Here is a 19,502-nt window from a genome sequence, read left to right on the forward strand (position 1 = left end):
ATAATTTCCATTATATTCTGAAATGTCCTATTGACTATTGACTATGATGTACTTACGTTTCAGCAGTCAATCTTTCTGTGTCACTATAACAGGAAGTATTCCAATTTATTCTATTAGACTGCCATTATAGGTCAGAGGCGTCATAATTTCAATTATATTCTGAAATGTCCTATTGAATTCCTTAAATTGTCTCTTGTGAGACTGGAAATCAATTTCTTCTATGAGACTGCCATTATAGGTCAGAGGCGTCATAATTTCAATTATATTCTGAAATGTCCTATTGAATTCCTTAAATTGTCTCCTATGAGACTGGAAATCAATTTCTTCTATTAGACTGCCATTATAGATCAGAGGCGTCATAATTTCAATTATATTCTGAAATGTCCTATTGAATTCCTTAAATTGTCTCCTATGAGACTGGAAATCAATTTCTTCTATTAGACTGCCATTATAGGTCAGAGGCGTCATAATTTCAATTATATTCTGAAATGTCCTATTGAATTCCTTAAATTGTCTACTATGAGAATGGAAATCAATTTCTTCTATTAGACTGCCATTATAGGTCAGAGGCGTCATAATTTCAATTATATTCTGAAATGTCCTATTGAATTCCTTAAATTGTCTCCTATGAGACTGGAAATCAAAAAATATAATGTAAGTTAACTTATATAAGTTTTAAGACCATTATTCATAAACGTGCATGAAATGAAGTACAGTTGAATTTTTTGTTACAGTGATTGTCTATCTAAAATTCAAAATCAGTTTTAAATGCTATCAGGCAAACAACAATAAATATAGAATAATTCATATAAAACAGCGGTTTTTTAAATTGTCCTATTTTTGTTTGATAGAAGCTATAAAGGTGTAACTTTTTTAAATGTAAAGGTCCTCTCGGATAATTGCTACCATGAGTACCAAATGTTAATAATGTAACAGTATGTATGTAAGCACCATTAGTTCGCAGATACAAGCTGCAGCTCAGATGTGAAGGATAACACAAACACCAGTGAGGAGTGATAAAAATAAACTAAACATCTCCGGTCACCTGTAGTCCGCTTATTAAAGCCCCTGCGGCTTCTCCAGATATGTGCAACTCCCGCATACAGATGCCATTTGTAGGTAGATCCTGATATCATGTCCGCCATGTTTCCTAATCAACTTTTTTATTTTACGACGCTTTATCAACATCTTAGGTTATTTAGCATGTGAATGAGATGAAGGTAATAATGCTGGTGGAATGAGTCTGAGATCCAGCACTGAAAGTTACCCAGCATTTGCTCATATTGGGTTGAATGAAAATCTCGGAAGACACCTCAACCAGGTAACTTGCCCCAACCGGGAATCGAACTGGGCCACCTGGTTTCGTGGCCAGACGCGCTGTTCCTCTACAGGTGTAGACCCTAATCAACTTGTAACTATTAAAATGATTAATGAAATGATACTAATGAAGACGAAATGAGTCTGAGATCCAATGCCGAAGGTTACCCAGCAATTCTGCTTCGAGTGGTTGAGGGAAAACCTCGGAAAATATTCCAACCAGGTAACTTGTTCCAGCCAGGATTTGAACCCAGGCTAGCTCGTTTCACGGCCAGGAAAGCTAACCATTACTCCACAGCAGTGTACCACATGCAAGCTTACCTAAAAACAATTATTAAGAGAGAAACTGACTATGATGTACTCACGTTTCAGCAGCCTGTGTTTCTGGGTGCATAATAAAGGAAGTGCTGCCAATTCCTTTATAATACATCCACCATATGATAATGGTGTTATTATTTCAAGTTTAATCTTGAAGTTGTCAGTAATTGCAGCAAATAAACTCTCATGAGCTTGAAAATCATTCAAGGAAAGTCCCTCAATTAACAGAATAACGATGTGAGTCAGTTGTTCGTACGCTTCAATTTTACACCACCTGCACACAACCAAACACAATATCAGAGCAAATACAATTTGTATAAGTTTTAAGAACATTATTCATAAACATGCATGAAATGAAGTACAGTTGGAAAATTTATTGCAGTGATTGTCTATCTAAAATACAAAATCGTCCTATTTCTGTTTGATAGAAGCTATAAAGGTGCAACTTCTTTTTAAACGTAAAGTATCTCTAGGAGAATTGCTACCATGAGTACCAAATGTTAATAATATAGTTTTAATCTGGCAAAGCACCATTAGTTCATAGATGCAAGCAGCGGCAATAGCGCAGCTCAGATGTGAAGGATAACACGAACACCAGTGAGGAATGATAAAAATAAATTAAACATTAGGGGATTCACCAGCCATGCAGATAAAGGGAGGCTAACCCGTGACAACAATTTAATTGGCATCTAGTGGTTAGACATAGAACAGGCATATCCAGTTCTGAAAACTTATAAAATACTATACAACATATGGGTAGTACGTAAGTTTTCATCTGGCAAAATGCCGTGAGTTTGCAGATGCAAGAAGCGGCAGTACCGGTAGGGACCTGCTTCTGCTTGGCCAACAAAAACATCGGAATGTTCACTTGGACTCACTATTGTATATTAAACTTCTTATTATAAGCACCAGTACGTAATATTATGTTTCATTTTGGTTTTGTGTATTACATTTATATCTGGGATAGTCATACCGAAATGTTTTATTTTCAATTTTCTTTTAAACTTGAAGTAAAACTTTCAGTAAATTGTTGACTTGAAACATGGGCTAAACATACAGGTAAATACGAGGGCTTAATGTGAAACTAATGTAACTACAATCAATGATTTATTCACAACAAAATTCTTAACAGGCAATACGCTTATTTCACATGAACTATACCATTATGTTTTGTAGTTACGAATTGTATTATACATAAGACTTTTCGGAACTGAGTTACGATTTTTTCTAATCAAGTACAGAGCTATTATTATCATACGTCCCAGAAAAGAGTGGCCAGCCGCGCCCTGCGTGGTTTCCGCTGAGCACATCACCATTTCTCCGCCGCTTCTCCAATATATAACAGTACTAACAATAAATGTTCAATAATTTGGACACCATGCTCACAGTCGTTGCAGGAAATGGCCCCTGTTTGCTGCCACACACAACTGACATCTTCTGATAAACGAATGAACAACACTCTGAAGTTCCACATCATTGATAGCTTGGATTCCTTCTATTCTTTTAGTTCATCTATAGAATGATGATTTTTCCTATAAACCCTACCTTTTAGTGTTCCGCATAAATAAAAGTCACAGGGTGTTATATCTGGGCTTCGTGGAGGCCTCAAATTATTACTGATTATTTTCATACTGAAAATACGCCTCAATTCCCTCATTGACACTGCAACTGTATGAGTAGTGGCGGAATCTTACTGGAAATAAACTGACAATCGTTTCACGTAAGAACACTACGTTTTCTGCTTGATTTTCGATTCTCCACTGAGCCTGTTTCTTTAAATCTTTTAGCGAGTTGTCTAATTGTTTTGGCGGAAGGCACAGGTCTGTTTGGAAACTTTATTCGAAATTTTCGTTTTGTTTTCGCACACGACTTTCTGCCTTTTATATAAGTATTGTACATATACACACGTTCACAAAGTGAGAATTTATTGCTAGGCATTACCTAAATACACAATAATCACTAAACTTTGTACACTAATGTTGTACACTTGAAGAATTGAGAGTTTCATTACACAACTTCTAAGCACACTGAATGCCATATGGCTACTGGAGGTCAATTGCACAGGAGAAATGGTTAACGCACGGCCGAAACCACGCAGGGTGTGGCCAACCGGCTGGCCGCTCTTTTCTGGGACATATGATAATAACAGCTATGTAGAAGAATGTATTTGCCATCAATTTGTATAAAACCTAAAAATGTCAGTTTTGTAGTTATGTTAGTTTCACACTAAGCTCTCGATTACTCATATTAGTGAAATACAGTTCTATTAGTATAATAATCATATTCCCTATAGCACAACTTGCAAATTAATTATTGCCAATTATTTAATCGTCAACATATTTACTGAATGTTACTTAGACAATAGAGTGCAAAGCAGCAGGGATTAATAAAATAATTAACACAGCATTTTAATATGAAAGCCCCTAATTGTCATCTTTAGTGTTACTTCCATCTAGCGTCAAAAGTTTCTATTAACACGAAAAAAATAATAAAGCGAAAAGTATTGTAAGGGTAAAAAAATGACGAAAACCTGTTATATTTTCACTGATGCATTTAAAAGGCAAGATTTGATCTCACAACCTCACGAGCTCTTAACTATCACTCTACAAACTACGCTAAGAGTTTTACTGTAGTCAGAATGGCATTGTAACAATCAATGGTCATACTCCACCTGAGAACCTGTTATACAGTATATTGTGTTTGTGTTATAATATTCACTGTTTAGCCTAAACACTCTGAATGATCTGTCTGTTTTAAATCTCGTATGTTAATTATTTTCTCGGAAGATTTTAGTGATTAATAGTTGTGTTCCTCATTATAATTACCAAAAGAATATACGCAATCTTTTGAACAAAGCCTGGCTGTCCTGAGTACTCACGGAAATACCCGATTCAAACTTAGTCTCTCAGACGCCGGCCACTTTCATTTTTATCAAGTGTACCCAACCATTGGAAAGAAGGAAAAATTCACAGCATAACTTAGAATTTAATACTCATTGGCCTCAACTAATCACGGACCAAAATAAAGTACAATGAAAAGCAGTTCCGACATGATTCAGAGCAGTGGTTCCCAGAGTGTGCTCCATGGATCTCTGGCGATCCGCCAACACTTAGGAGATCTATGGTTGGTAATATATATTTTGAAATAAATAACATATATTTATTTATTTACGAGAACTTCCTCAAATTAGAGGCTGCCACTAGGCAAAGCATACAAAACAAAACAAAAAATTAGATGATGAAAGATAACAAAGAAAAATGACAAACAAGAAACAAACAAACAATGGCAGTTAACAGAATAAGAAAATTTACAAACAAGTAAAGAAGCAATGAAAGCTAATAAGAAAAAGAAAAATGATAATGGTGTGTCAATTGTTTCAGTACACTGAATTAGAGTCCATATAGATGGTTCTATAAGAGTTTGACTGACTCTTTAATTTTGAGAAGGGCCAGTTCATCTAGAAAATATTTGTGCAGCCCTAGGGTCTTACAGAACTGAGAAGAGAAGTTAGGTATCGTTCCTCTTGCTCCAAACATCAATCCCGCAACACTGATATCGTGAAGTTGGTATTTATCTTTATAATATGGGATGGTTGGAACGTAGATTGCTCGTTTCTCCTCGTGTACGTCTTCAGGCTGTCCTTTATATGTTTCAAACCTGATGGTGGGCTCAATGATCATACCCTGAGACAGGGATTCACTAATGACGATTATGTCAAAGCGTCTGTTACTGCCATTGTCAGCAGTTCTGTGGACTTATTCATAGGAGGTGTATTTTAATTTTCTAAGGGCATCAGCCAATTTAGTTCTAATTGCTACTGTTTTTACTCGATGCGATTGTACAATACTGTATTCGACTGTACTTGTGAAAGTTAGTATATTGGCAAGGGTAGATGACCAGATCTCACCCTTGCATAAGCTGACCTTCAAGCTGCTGTAAAAAACATGACTTTCTTTTTTCAGTTCTTCTTCTTCTTCCCTTCAAGTATTAGGCCAAATGGCCTGTTACGATCTCACAGTTGAATTTTCAACCCAGCGCTTCTTTGGACGACCGAGAGATCTCTTTCCATTTGGATGATAGTGGAGCATGAATTTTGGGATTCTATCTCTATGCATGCAATACAGATGATTTATCCAGTTGTTCTGATAATGTTTTACGTGATTAATTACAGGTTCTAGTTGTAATTCTTCCATTACATCTTCATTGCGTTTGTGATCCCATTTCGTATATCCTGCTGTATATCTCATAAATTTCATTTCATTAGCCGTTATTCTGCTTTCGTCTTTCTTCCTCAATGTCCATGCCTCACTGCTGTAACAAAGTACAGGTCTTGCCAAGGTCTTGTATAGGCGAATTCTAGTATGCCTTTGTATTAGGGAAGGTTTCATAATGTTGTTAATTATTCCCATTGTTTTGGTGTACAGTATTTAGAAATTTTCTGTGAAATGTCTACTTCATCGAAAAAAGATAATGTGTATCCGAGATATGTAAAATAATTTACTCTTTCTAATATTTTTGAATCTAAATATATTTTCTAGGCACAGGGTATTTTCCGCAGAAGGCCATAATTTTAGTTTTTCTTTTATTGATTTTCATATCATATTTAATTCCAATTTTGTTAAAATTAAAAGTTGAACATTGTAATTCATCTTCTGAGGGTGCCATCAGAGCTAAATTGTCTGCAAAAAGTAATGAATCTAGTTGTAAATGTTTATTGAGTTGTATATATCCATGAGGCAATTGTTTCCATTCTCTAATTCTTTGATTCATATATATAATAAATAGCAACGGTGAAAGGCCACAGCCTTGTCTTACTCCTGTATGAATTTCTGTCCAATGAGATAATTTATTGTCACACCTTACTGCAATTAGATTTGTATTATAGATATTATATATGTTTGCTATAAGTTGTTGTGGAACATGGTCTGTGATAATACATTTAATAATTTATTTCTGTTCTCCCTATCAAATGCTTTTCCCAAATCAATGAAAGCAATATGTGTTTCTAAGTTGAATTCCCGGTGTTTTTCCAACAATATTTTAATGTAAAATATCCATCGCAACATGATCTTCCCTTTCAGAAGCCATTTTGTTCTTCTCCGAAAAGTGCTTCATAATGTTTATACAATTTGTTCTTGATTATGCTGGTAAAGATTTTATATCCTGTATTTAATAGACTGATCCCTCTGTAGTTGGCATACGATTTTATGTCTCCTCTTTTGAATATAGGAACTACGATTGATTTTGTCCAACTTGTTGGTATATCATCTCCTGTCCATATCTTATTTAGAAAGTGAAGGAGTCTATTTATAAATGTCTGGCTGGCATATTTAAACAATTCAGTATTCAGTAAATCCTCTCCTGGGGCTTTATTCTTCTTCATTTTCTTTAAAACTTGAACTAAGTTTAGTTCAAATTTGGAGATAGGTTCAATTTCAGTATTAGCAGCAACTGGTAATTCAAGAGGTTCAACAGTTTGGGACCAATAATTTCTGAAAATATTGTAACCGATTTTCTAACAGTAAGCGATAGCTCTTTTTTGTAAGGGATAGTGAAGTTCATTCTATAACCTCTCCTATCCAAATCCCATCTTCAACCTGCCCCTGGTGCAACCTGCTTTTACAGATGAGGCTCTGGGGACCGGGTATTGTCGGTATAACCACAACATCATATACAGAGGAAATGCTGTATAGGTGGGAACCTCACCAATTCTACTCCTTCGAGCCGGCAACTTGTTGGGCAGTAATTTCATAATTGGTTTTAAATCTCACAATAAGCCTCGGATGAACCGGATTGATAATTCTATTGACGACAATGGCAAGGCTAAGGACAAATCTTGGAAAAGTGAAAATATTCTTTTTTCAGTTAAGGTAATCAATACTATTGAAAACTTTTGTCTGCTTGGTGAGAGTGGAGACTGTCGAGTTATTAGTTCGTTGGTTCGTATCTGCTTGGTGTGTGTGAATGTTTCCAGTTTTTTCTCTCGAGACCAACAGTGTAAGAATAATTTTTTTCTAAATGTGCTTGAAGACTTAATGTCTTAATTGTAAAATAAAATTGATTGACAATGTTATTTAGTCAGCAATAAATTTTTGACACATATTTTTAAAAAGAAACGAATTTCGTCAATTGTTGTAAAGGCGTTCTGCTTCTGCAACTTCTATTGTTAAGTCAATTTTTATTCATTCAGTACGAGCAGGCTTATGTGAGGTGTTCGTGTTAAACTGTGTGTTAATAACAACGTGTCTTTGATTCCCAACACAATAATATTAATTTAATATTACGAATAATTTTAATTTTCGTATTATACAGTGTCATCTCAATGGATTGGTGGCTAATAAAAGGTAATAAAATATGACAGTTCTACAAATTCAGAAACCAGTCGATCACCTTGTCATGTATCACAATCCAGTGCTGCTAATTTAAAAACGAGTGAATCAATCAAAAATGAATATATAATGAATCATATTTGGTTCTTGGATTTACATATACAGGCAATAAAATTGTTCCCAATGCCCTTTGTGTACTATACAACAAAGTGTTAAGTAACAGGATTTTATTGTCCGCAAAACTGCGTAGACATTTGGAAACAAACTACTCTGAATGTAAAAACAAGAACATACATTTTCACTGGGTGAGTTGTGAGACAAGGAAACAACACCATTCTTCAAATTAACAATTTGAAGGCAATTTTTTTTTATAATTATGGATGTAATTACTGAAAAAATACACGCAGTTTATAAATACTACTGCATGTTTATGAACTCATGGCTATACTCGATAATTAATGTAGTTGTAGACATATTTTCGAAGTTAAATACATACAGAATATAAACATGGAGGCATATTAAATTTATATTGATAGATTCATCTAGTGACTAAATTAATTTAATTTAATTTGAGGGCCCCTGAATCTTTTTTCCATTCGAAAGGGAGCCATGTTCAAAAAGTTTGGGAACCACTGATTTAAAGTAAAAATTATTTTGTGGTATTTCAGCCATAAAATGGATCATTACTTTTCAAGAAAAATTCTGAAATTTCGCATGTGAAATAGACAAAAACAGTAAACAATTTGAGGTAAAAGACTGTAAACGGTAGTCAGATGACAGCAGATATCAAGGATGTTGAAAATACATACTCCACCAAAACTTCCAATTATACTTACTGCAGATCACTGTAAGTTCTACATACTTCATAAGAAAAATTTTACCTTGAGGGATAATGTGGAGAAATATCTCCAACAAGTGAGCATATAACCATCTCTCCAATTTCGTTTAAAAATAAAGGACTTCGTTTAACTTCCTTCACAGTGACTGATGCTCTTCTTCCCGATTTGTTTAGTTTAAATTTCGGTTTTTGCTGCAAGAAATCGCCATAATATATTATTACAATATTCTGATCACTTTATAAATGCTTCAAACAAACAGATGCACAAGCAAACATACTTTCACTGGATCTTTCTTTTTATGTGATTTTCTCTTTCTGTCTGCTTTTTGTGACTGTGAATTGGTATCCTCTTCTGCTTCTATGTTCTCCTTGAAAACAGAAAGAAACCAAACCAAAATATACTTTATACACATTTTCTCATTAAGACAGCCAATAATTTCTTCCAATAATATTTTTACATACTAGCTATATCTTGGGCAAGATGGGGAAACAGTAATGTTAATGGCTTAATGGCTAATTACAGGTTCATTTTCTCATTAAATGCTGGTCTAGAAAAATTAACTACTAGCGTCAAGTGTAAGCCATTTCCATGATCTGATGCATAGGGTTACCAACCCTCCTTTATTTCCCGGTATCTCACGAATTTAGATCTAATTTTTAACAGTCTTCCAACTCCCATATTTTTCTACTTTATTCTTGCATATTATAAAATTCTATTTGAAATATATAATTTTTCCGTGATTGATCGTGATTCATATGATGAATTCTGTTGTTCCAGAGATACACTGAAACGTGGCATTGTATGGGGCAGAAACATGGACATTACGACGAAGTGAAGAGAAGTAAATAGAAGCATTTGAAATGTGGACATGGAGAAGAATGGAATGTGTGAAGTGGACAGACAGAATAAGAAATGAAGAATGAAGCTGTGTTGGAAAAAGTGGGTGAAGAAAGGAATGGTGAACGAGAGAAGAGTTCGGGGTAGAAGAAGATATCAGACGATAGACGACATTAAAATATATCGATCATATGAGGAAACAAAGAGAAAGACAGAAAATAGGGAAGATTGGAGAAAGCTGGGTTTGCAGTGAAAGACCTGCCCTTGGGCAGAGCACTAAATGAATGAATTAATTAATATTATTACAATATTCTAGTTACTTTATAAATACTGCACACAAACAGATGCACATACAAACATACTTTCAATGGATTTTTGCTTCCACGGAGCTCACTTTTCAGTTGTGCAAGTTCGTCACCACTTATTTACGTATTTTGTAGGTTGAGGTGCGTGGGCAATGAGGGAAGACAGTCTATTCAGCAAGGCAGTAACACTACTATTACACTTTAAAAAAATACAGACCTAACAACATATTCACAATAAAAGCAGGTTACTGAATGAAAATACGAAAATGATTCATTGTGCATGGGTGGTATAGATGTCTGTGAAGTTACACCTGTCTGTCCTTCACAGATGACAATAACACTCTCTGTCCCTCATACATCACATGCCATCTCGTCAGCTCGTAACTATCTATACGAAGCCAGAAGAGGAAGAGGCAAGTGCAAACAGAAGTAGACAAGAATCGGGGAGAAATGGGGAGAGAAAAATCAGAGAACTTACAGTACAAACTTAGAAACTGGTGTAAAGAAGAGCTAAAATGTGTGGTGGGCGGGTGCAGTGTGTAAAATGATAAAGAAAAGGTATGGTAAGCATTACGTTGTTTATAAGAAAGTAGGGAGGGAATAAATTTAATATCTGACATGTTAGATTAGAAGATGACAATTAGGGTTGTGTGACTATAAAGAAGTAATACAGGAAAAAAATGGAGGGCTTTTATTAACGGATTAAAATAGTGAAAGAATGAAGGTTAGTGTTTTTAATACATTAGTTGACAAATAGAGACTGAATACTGAACTAATAAAAGGAACTGTTGCAAGCATGTGGAGAAAAGGGATAGAAGATATACCAATGAAAGATCGGAAGTGTATTATGAAGCGTGATAAAGAGTTATATGTGATAAAACGATTGTAATATTAATGATATAATGTAGATAAATACCTATATTATTTGTCGTGAGAACTATCAAGGTTTTATTAACAGAAAACAATAGTGTGTAAAAAAACCCTGTTCCTGAATGAAAGGGCTATTGGAAAAATTTACAGGCCATTTCAAAATTCAATTCTGGAGGCAGCATGATGAACCCATATTAGTGACTAAGTGCGTGTAGATTTGTCTGACACTCCATCTATAATCCATCTTCCATCCACACTGAAGAGAAAAGTTTTCATGCTAGAGTTAAACTAATAGTGAACTCATTATGTGAAGATATATGGGTTGATTATTTAGTGAGTAAGAATAGAGATCCAGGTAATGGGCGAGACCTTTAATCACTCGAAGGGAATGATGGTGCACATTCACACATCATTAAAGTGGTTGGGTAAACCCAGAACTTCCTCGTAAATCTGCTGTTGCTATGTTCAGGCTACTCATCGGTATATTATTTGACAGGTCATTAGTGTAAACTGATGTTCTTGTTTCTTGCTTTAGATAGCTAAAAGCTACTCCAAGTACACACAAATCTCTTTTCTCTTTGAAAACGCAGCTTAGGTAACCATTTACTTGCAAATGGAAGAGAGTTAATGATCAGAGTAATAGTATTTCCTGGAATTGAATATTGTACTTTTATTTCGTCCACAAGCACCTGACTTTGCCCATTAGTTGTTTATGAAACTGTCAAAGCTCAGCTTTCAGTGACTAGATTATCAGTTACTTTCAAAGATTGTGCGTAATATCTGGTCATTCAGGGGTCAGCATAGGTATTTAGTGTTGTATATTTGAAGAGTCCACTGCAAGAATGATGGATGTCATTTGGAATACATTTTGCAGGAGAAGCGATTGAAAGTTTGAAATGCTTAGCTGTGATTTTCCGATCATTACTGGACAATGACTATCAGTGTTAATGCCATGTAACTCTCTATGTACGTTCTATATGTCTTAAGCTATGTATTGACAGTCTTGGTTCATTTTCGACAAAAAAGTGACATCCATCATTCTTGCAGTGGACTCTTCATTTGTGAACTTCATTTACAAATATCGCTTATGAATCACTGCGTGGAAAACTTGGTTAAAGTTTCGAATTTAAATTAAACAATTGTGGAAAGGTGAAGGGCAGAAAAGCAGTGTTTTGTAAGAAATGCGGAAAATCGTTCAGTTATAGTGGAAGCACAAATAGTCTAAACATTTTCATCCTTTCCAAGATGGATCCACATCTACTAACAATGCTATTTCCAGTTCATCTTCTCAATCTATGTTGGAGTACCTAATAGTGAAGGCTGTATGCGATATATATCAATAAAATTAAAAATGTTTGTGTGTTCTTTATAGCAAATGGAATTATTATAAAATGATATTAGGTGTTTTTTTTTTCAAACTTACAAGTACTATTTGAAATTCGATTAACCGGTCAATTAATCAATTAAATGTATCCAGTTAACTGATCAAACATTTTAGTCGATTAGCAGCTATAATGGATCATTCTCTGAAAAAGGTACAAAATTGAAGAACAAAATGAGATTTATGATAAATGTACAAAAATATTACGCTGACTGGTCAGACGTCTTTATTAATATAACTTAACACCTCCAGATAACTGACCAAGTTTTTTTAAATTTTGTTACTTGAATATTAGGCATTTTTTGTTTTCAGTTGTCCACGGAGTGGACGTGCATGTCAATGGAGAGTATCTGTCTTCACTGCTGTTGTAGTTATACAGTCTTGGAGGTCTGTTTAATATTGTTAAAGGGAAATGTTCCTGTGAGATGTAGGAAGAAACCCAGAAATAGTTACGAAGTAGTAAATTCGACAAAATTGCAGGATCACATTAATTATGAAAAGAGAAAAGGTAATCAATAGTACATAAAGCAAAGTATAATTATTGCAATAACGGTATTTTTAACTATTTTTCCACTCAAAAGTTTAACTATAGTCTTCTTAACTTTCCGTGATATATGTTTATTAAAATTCTCCTGTATTTGCTTGCCAGTAACTTCTGCAAACAACAATTGTCTGTATGCTAGATGTTCACTGTTTTTATCTTGACTATGCAGCAGTCAGCGAATTTTCCTTCTTGGGCTTTCCTGTAGAACTTGCTTACTTTCCTTTAACCAACTCAATCTCTTTTTATACTTTTCTAGTTTTGCGTTAGTTCTTCTATTTTCTCCTCCAATTCCTTTATCTTTTGCTGTAGCTTGTATCTATTTCTTCTGACCATTCTCTTCTCGTCTACATATTGTTTCACATTCTCCTGTTCTCTTATCTTCTTATGATAACTTTTGACCTTCTCTTTCCAAACTTTCCTTACTGCCCTCTTTTCACGGTCGTTCATTTTGTCAATAGTCTTTATTTTTCCAGAAGCCTTTCTTTGATTATAGTGTTCTCTCTCTTTTCTTTTAATTTCTTCATAAAGGATAGGATTTTCACGTACCTTCTGCCTAGATCGTATCATACTAAGTGTTTTCTGTTCTCTCTTCTTTTGAATTTGAGCATTTGACTGTTTAGACTTTTTCTTTTTTGTTGGTGTCATTGTTTTGTACAAAGCAAGAAAAACAAAAACTATAGATAAAGTATTTAGGCTATTACATAATTCTAAGCACAAATTTAAATTAATTTCAAACTTGTTTACCCTCCGTGTAAAGTATTATCCTCCGTGGAGAGGATGTCCACAGAGCAGACAAAATTAGACATTTCATTTTTTCATTGCTTCAGTTTTGAGGTTACAACATTGGTAGCTCTCATACATTTGAATTGCATCCTAATACACACGCAGAATTAGACTAAAACATTTAATGAGTGTTCCTACCTTAATTATTGTGACCACGGAGTATATGGGAAGAACTGTGCGAAACTCAAAATGATCATTGATATTTAACATCCACAACACAAGATTCACTGGTGAAAACAAGCTTTGACTGTTAAACATTATGGCTTTCTTTCTCATTAACTCCAGAGACACACACTGAGAGCTGCTGCACTCTATGAACATTTATTTATTATTATTATTATTATTATTATTATTATTATTATTATTATTATTATTATTATTATTATTATTATTATTACATATCCGTGGAAAAGAACCTAATTCACCAAGCGGTATGTTAGGTTTTAGTTTTGTTATACGGTGTACTACATATCTATACTACTTATTTTTGTACACAGATAATGGTGAAATATATCTCTACAGTCTTTTAAGGATAAAGTTTAACAAGTCTATAAATTGTCTGTAGCAACAAGGTTTTTTGATTACTTCACATAGTGGAGTCCTGTATTCGGTGTCGCAGTCCAGAAGATGTGTCTTTATTCGAAATCTCTTTGCTTCAATAATAGGACAGTCAAATAGAAGGTGTTTCACACTGTGAAGGTCTTCGCGGCAGGAGCATGTAGAGTCGATGTCTGCTGGAATGTTGAATCTGTCGAAATAAGTCCCAAATTTCCCATGTCCAGAAAGAAACTGCGTTGTTACGAAAGTAGGTTTGAAATTATGGCTTTTGAGTCGGTCATGGATTGTTGGGAAGTAGGTGTCTCTTGTTAGTGATCCGGTTGTGCATGTCGTCCATCTAGTATTCCTGTTTTGATGAGTCTGTTGTATTTGTTTCTTGATATATTATATTGATTGTAAAGTGTATGTCGGAGTTTCGCTGCTGGAGATGGCACTTTTATAGTTGTCATGTAGGGAGATTCAGTTTCCAAGGGACAAACTTTTAAATTCAATAATCCTGTTCAATTTTTGAAACTCCGAAATCTTTCTTGGATATAGATTTCTGATACTTTATATTATTATTATTCGCTGTAACAGTACATTTTTTAAATAAGATTTGACAATCAACAATGCCCAGATTGTCACAAATCAGGTGTAGGGACAGTCCACAGAGGGGACGTTATTACTCTTTGGATAGCCTAAATATACTGTAAATGAAGACATATTCAGTAAGATGTTCCATAATACCTCACTTCTTAGTGACTTAATTTAATAATTATTTTAAAAACTCAACATTTTATTTTTCCTGTCATTTTTACTACACAGTGACAATAAATAGTACCATATTCAGAGAATGAACCTAATAAGAAATGTTCAATTTGTTTCATTTAACTAGAAATTGTAAGAAATATACACATTACACAACGCTTCTAAGGCAAAAAACTTATTGAGGTTTATATTTGAGTTTATTATGGAGAACAAAGCAGGCACCATGCCCAATTCATTGTAGGAAATAGAAAAGTTTTACAAGAAGAAGGAGGAGGCAAGAAAGAGACGTAGAAAGAGGAAGAAGGGAATGAAAAATGGAGAAAAAAGAGGAATAATTCAGAACATTTCTTTTTTTTTACTATTGCTTGTAAAACAAAACAGCACAAAATTTCACAGTTGGACCTGCCTTCATCTTCAGGTGAACAAAGGGGGAGCAAGAGGGAAGAATATCCTATTCCTTAGGTTCACAGGAAGACAAAAGTAGGTCCAACTTTCAAAACGTCGAGTTTCTTTACATACTCGAACTTCAATTAAACGAGGCATGTTCCCTGGAACAACAACTTCTTTTTTAACTTAAATATCGGCATGTGCTACAAGAAATTGCCACAATATATTATTACAATATTCTGGTCATATTATAAATGCTTCACACAAACAGATACACATGTAAACATATTTTCAAGGGCTCTTTGCTTGCCGGTACTTGTTTCTCCGGCTCCACTATTATACTTGGCCCTGCCATACTATCTGCTCCATCTGTTTCTGTTAAATTCTCTTTCTTCTCCTTAAAAAACAGAGAGAAAACCAAGCTATACTTTATACACATTTTCTCATTAAGATAGCCAATAATTTCTTCCAAAAATATTTTCACATACTAGCTGTATTCTATATAAAAAAATCAGTAATTTTAATGGCATAATGGCTAATTTCTAGTGCTGTCAATCAATCAAAATAACTATTAACTATTTGAATTTAATTGATTAATCGATAGATTAATCGAATCGTATTCCTTAGGTTCACAGGGAAACAAAAGTTGGTCCAACTTTCAAAATGTTGAGTTTTTTTATATAGCCCACTTCAATTAAACGAGGCATGTTCTCTGGAGCAAGAACTTAACTACAAAAGCTTGAATTTGAGATAAAAAGCATCAAACATTTTAGATCTGATATAATAGCATTGCACAGTCCGACATTCAAATGTTTCTAGAGGGCATTGTATTTGTTGCAGGGAAATAATATTTTGTCAGGAAGGAGATTCTATATATTCAATATATTCTATATATGCTGGAAGTGGAAAAACAATGTAATGTATGTAAAGTTGTTATTCCAGGGAACACCTCAATTGCAATTGAAAACGTCCAAGTTATAGCCCTCCTACGTACTCCAGCATTGCTTTCTCCTTCATTAAGAAAGAGGAGTAATGTTTAATAGCAAATAGCTAAATGAAATTCGTGTACATAGAAATATAGCCATAAAAAGAATAGTAGATTTTTTTTCTCAATATTTTAGCACATTCACATATTTAGGCCTATGTGCATAATGTGAAAATCCATACCAATATTTTGTCATTGTCCTTCTTGTGACGCTTCCTGCTCGGTTCCTCTCCAAGCATTGTTGTTGTTGCAGTGTTGCTATCCGCATCAGAACTGTCACTTTCTTCTCTATTTCGATCCATCAGTGCTTTAGCCTGAATAATATTTGTGAAGTTACATAAAAAAATTAATACCAAATACTATTAAACTGTGATTAAGAACTCTGTTAGGCCTACATGATACAAATAGTGTGTTAGTTTCCAATTCTGACAACCCCCATCACATCCTTCCTTTTCAACTCAAGTCTTAATTGAAATCTCTTACTTAAATCAAAATGTTTATGTTAATTAATCACGTATGTGAGACACATGCCTAAGATGGAGAAGAATTCATTACAGTGGTGAGTAACTGAAGTGAGGCAGTTTGACACCTCTCTGTCCTTATCATTTAACTTTGCAATTTCCAAATATGCTGCCACTTTCTTCTTTTTCTTTTCTATACGTTGCAACTGCTTTGATATAATGGCTTCATCTTTGTATATGAGAATGTTGTTACCCCTTCTAACATCCACGCTTTTACACAGACTATAGGCATAAGAACCTCAGTTAGTGTCCTTTCTTTGCATTAGTGACTGAAAACGTTTTCATTAGGTAACTTTAAATATTCCATGTTGAATCTTTCGTACACTACTTTTAACACTTGAATATAAATAATTGATTAAATGGCGATCTTACTCGTGTTAATTATGTAAGTGAAGTTGAGATAGTGCCGAGATCTAGTAGGCTCTGAGGATGGTGTCAAGTAGCACCGAAACAGCTGTAAGCCACACATGCTTACATAATTAACACGAGTAAGATCGCCATTTAATCAATTATTTACCTTTAAATACTTTGTAAACATTGTGAAAATAAATATTTTTAAAACAATGTAACGTTATCAAATACATGAAATGAAACAGTAGTCAACAGAAAAATACATAGGCCTACCCATTTTTACGATAATGATAATTAGTATAAAGTAATTTTACACATCTATAATTAATGATAACATTTTATATATGAAAATATGTCTACAATAGTAGCAGCCACGAAATCAGGCAAGTGGGGAAAACTGCGCTGTTTTCAGATATGGGAACGGCAAAGTGACAGATGGTCAAGAGTCACACCTCCGCGCACAGAATGGCAATGCTGACCATGCAGTGCTACCTATATAGTTAGAAGCACAACCTTCTGCATGCTGCTTCTCTCGATCACAATCATTCGCTGTCATGCAGGTCCTATCCTCGCATCATCATCAATCTGAATGATAACTCTACAGATAGCGAGATGAGTGAAGACGGTGATTAAGAAATCGTAGACTACCTGGAAACCAGAAACTGATTCTTTGTAATTAATTTAATAAAAACGTAATTTTACAACAGTTTTTATCTATATTACACAGCCCAATATATAGGGTTAGTTAAAAGTCTCTCACCACCTAAATAACTTTTGAAGCATGTGGTTCAGTGACATGAAACTTGGTATGTGGAGATAACCATATACTAAGAACTCAACAATGGTATTACCGAGTTTTTTCTACTTCCGGTTTAACCGGAAGTAACTCCAACTCTCTTATTTTAAATGGGACACCCAATATGTTTTTTTTTAATAGTGCTCATTAAGACCTTTTCAAAAAGTACCCACACTTGATACTTCTGTAAAAATTCAGTGTTTCTAAGTCAAGAAAAGAGAAAAGTGTATCGAATATTAAAATAATAAAATACTCCTTACTTAACAAAAACAAAGCTAGCTCACTGTAATGTTCTTCATTACAAGAAAAATATGTTCAGTATTCAACCTTTCTTTATTCATGATCATTCTACAAACAAAATCTAACAATGGCAACAATTAACAAAAGAATGTTCACACGAGAAAGGAAACATTCTTACATAATACTTCTTCCACTTAAAAAAAGAATATAATTAGCTATTATATTTCACGTGTAATATAATTATACAAAGAAATATTACATTTCTTCAATGAGCCTTTTCGGAGGCTTAATCTCCCAACGGGTTCTAATACCATCAAGCACTCCACTATTACTGTCACACTCAATGTTAACATTATGTTCTATTGGCAACTCAATATTATTATCACCTGAACAATCTATTTTATCTGCCTCTTAAATCTCTAATGATTCCTTGTTTTCATCCTCACTTCCCCTTCGATCAAAAATTGAATTTTCCCATGCAACAGAAACATTGGACCTTTTACTAAGCTGATTCTCATGTCGAATCCATCTGCTCTGCAAAGAAGGTATAGCCACCCTGAATCGACAAGGGCCTAAAACTTATGCTATTATTCCTGCAATCCCTGAACCTTCCTTTTCTCGGAGTCTTTGACCCATACTTTCTCCCCTACTTGCCAAGGTCTATTTATCCCACCATATTTCTAAATCTGATTCTCTTGAGCCTGTTGCACTTTGTTACTATTTCTGTGGAGAAATTTTAATTACTTCACCTTTCATAAACGAAATAGAATATGTTCAAAACCAAGCTCTCAGACTCATTACTGGTGGAATCAAAACAACGCCAATAGATTCTATGAGATTCCTCACTAATATTAACAGCATCAAAATGACAATAGAAGAAAAAGCACTGATTCAATATGAAAAACTTATCAGATTACCAGGTAACAATTGGCATTCATACAGTCCTCTTTGTAGGTTGAAAACTCAAAAAAGTTTCATATCCATTGTTCAAGAATTAAAACAGAAAATCAATATCCCGAATTTAAAAGAAAACTTACAAATTAAACCAAACCCTTTAACTCTATTAAATATAGAATATAATCTAAATTTAGCAGAAGAAATACTGAAATCAGAAGTAAACACTGAAATACTGAAACAATTGTCTTTAGAGACAATTAATATTAGGTACCCTCCACAAAACTGTCTTCATTTATACACCGACGGATCCTTGATCTCCAGAGAACAAGGTGCCGGTGCAGGTGTTACGTGCTGTCTCTTCTCACTTTATAGATCTCTTGGATATGGAACAACAAGTTTTGATGGTGAAATCATTGCAATAAATGAATGTCTCAGGAATCTTCTATGCCACATCAATAAATTTAGGAATGCAGTTATATTGTCAGACTCCAAAGCAG

The 19,502-nt window shown here is 34.3% G+C and overlaps 1 protein-coding gene and 1 long non-coding RNA gene across 2 annotated transcripts in view; both read right to left on the minus strand.

Moving 5' to 3' along the window:
• Positions 1-19,502, minus strand: part of LOC138713208 (uncharacterized) — a 169,039-nt gene that overhangs the window by 65,225 nt on the left and 84,312 nt on the right. The window lies entirely within an intron of this gene.
• Positions 1-19,502, minus strand: part of LOC138713959 (uncharacterized) — a 144,081-nt gene that overhangs the window by 62,560 nt on the left and 62,019 nt on the right. Inside the window, exons 5-7 of the mRNA XM_069846539.1 lie at positions 16,383-16,514; positions 9,081-9,170; positions 8,846-8,994 (exon numbers count right to left, since the gene is read on the minus strand). Coding sequence (XP_069702640.1) covers positions 8,846-8,994; positions 9,081-9,170; positions 16,383-16,502 — 359 coding nt within the window. The 5' untranslated portion in view covers positions 16,503-16,514. The remainder of the gene's footprint in view (positions 1-8,845; positions 8,995-9,080; positions 9,171-16,382; positions 16,515-19,502) is intronic.

The sequence above is a fragment of the Periplaneta americana genome, chromosome 14 (assembly GCF_040183065.1).
Source record: "Periplaneta americana isolate PAMFEO1 chromosome 14, P.americana_PAMFEO1_priV1, whole genome shotgun sequence".
Lineage (NCBI taxonomy): Eukaryota > Metazoa > Arthropoda > Insecta > Blattodea > Blattidae > Periplaneta > Periplaneta americana.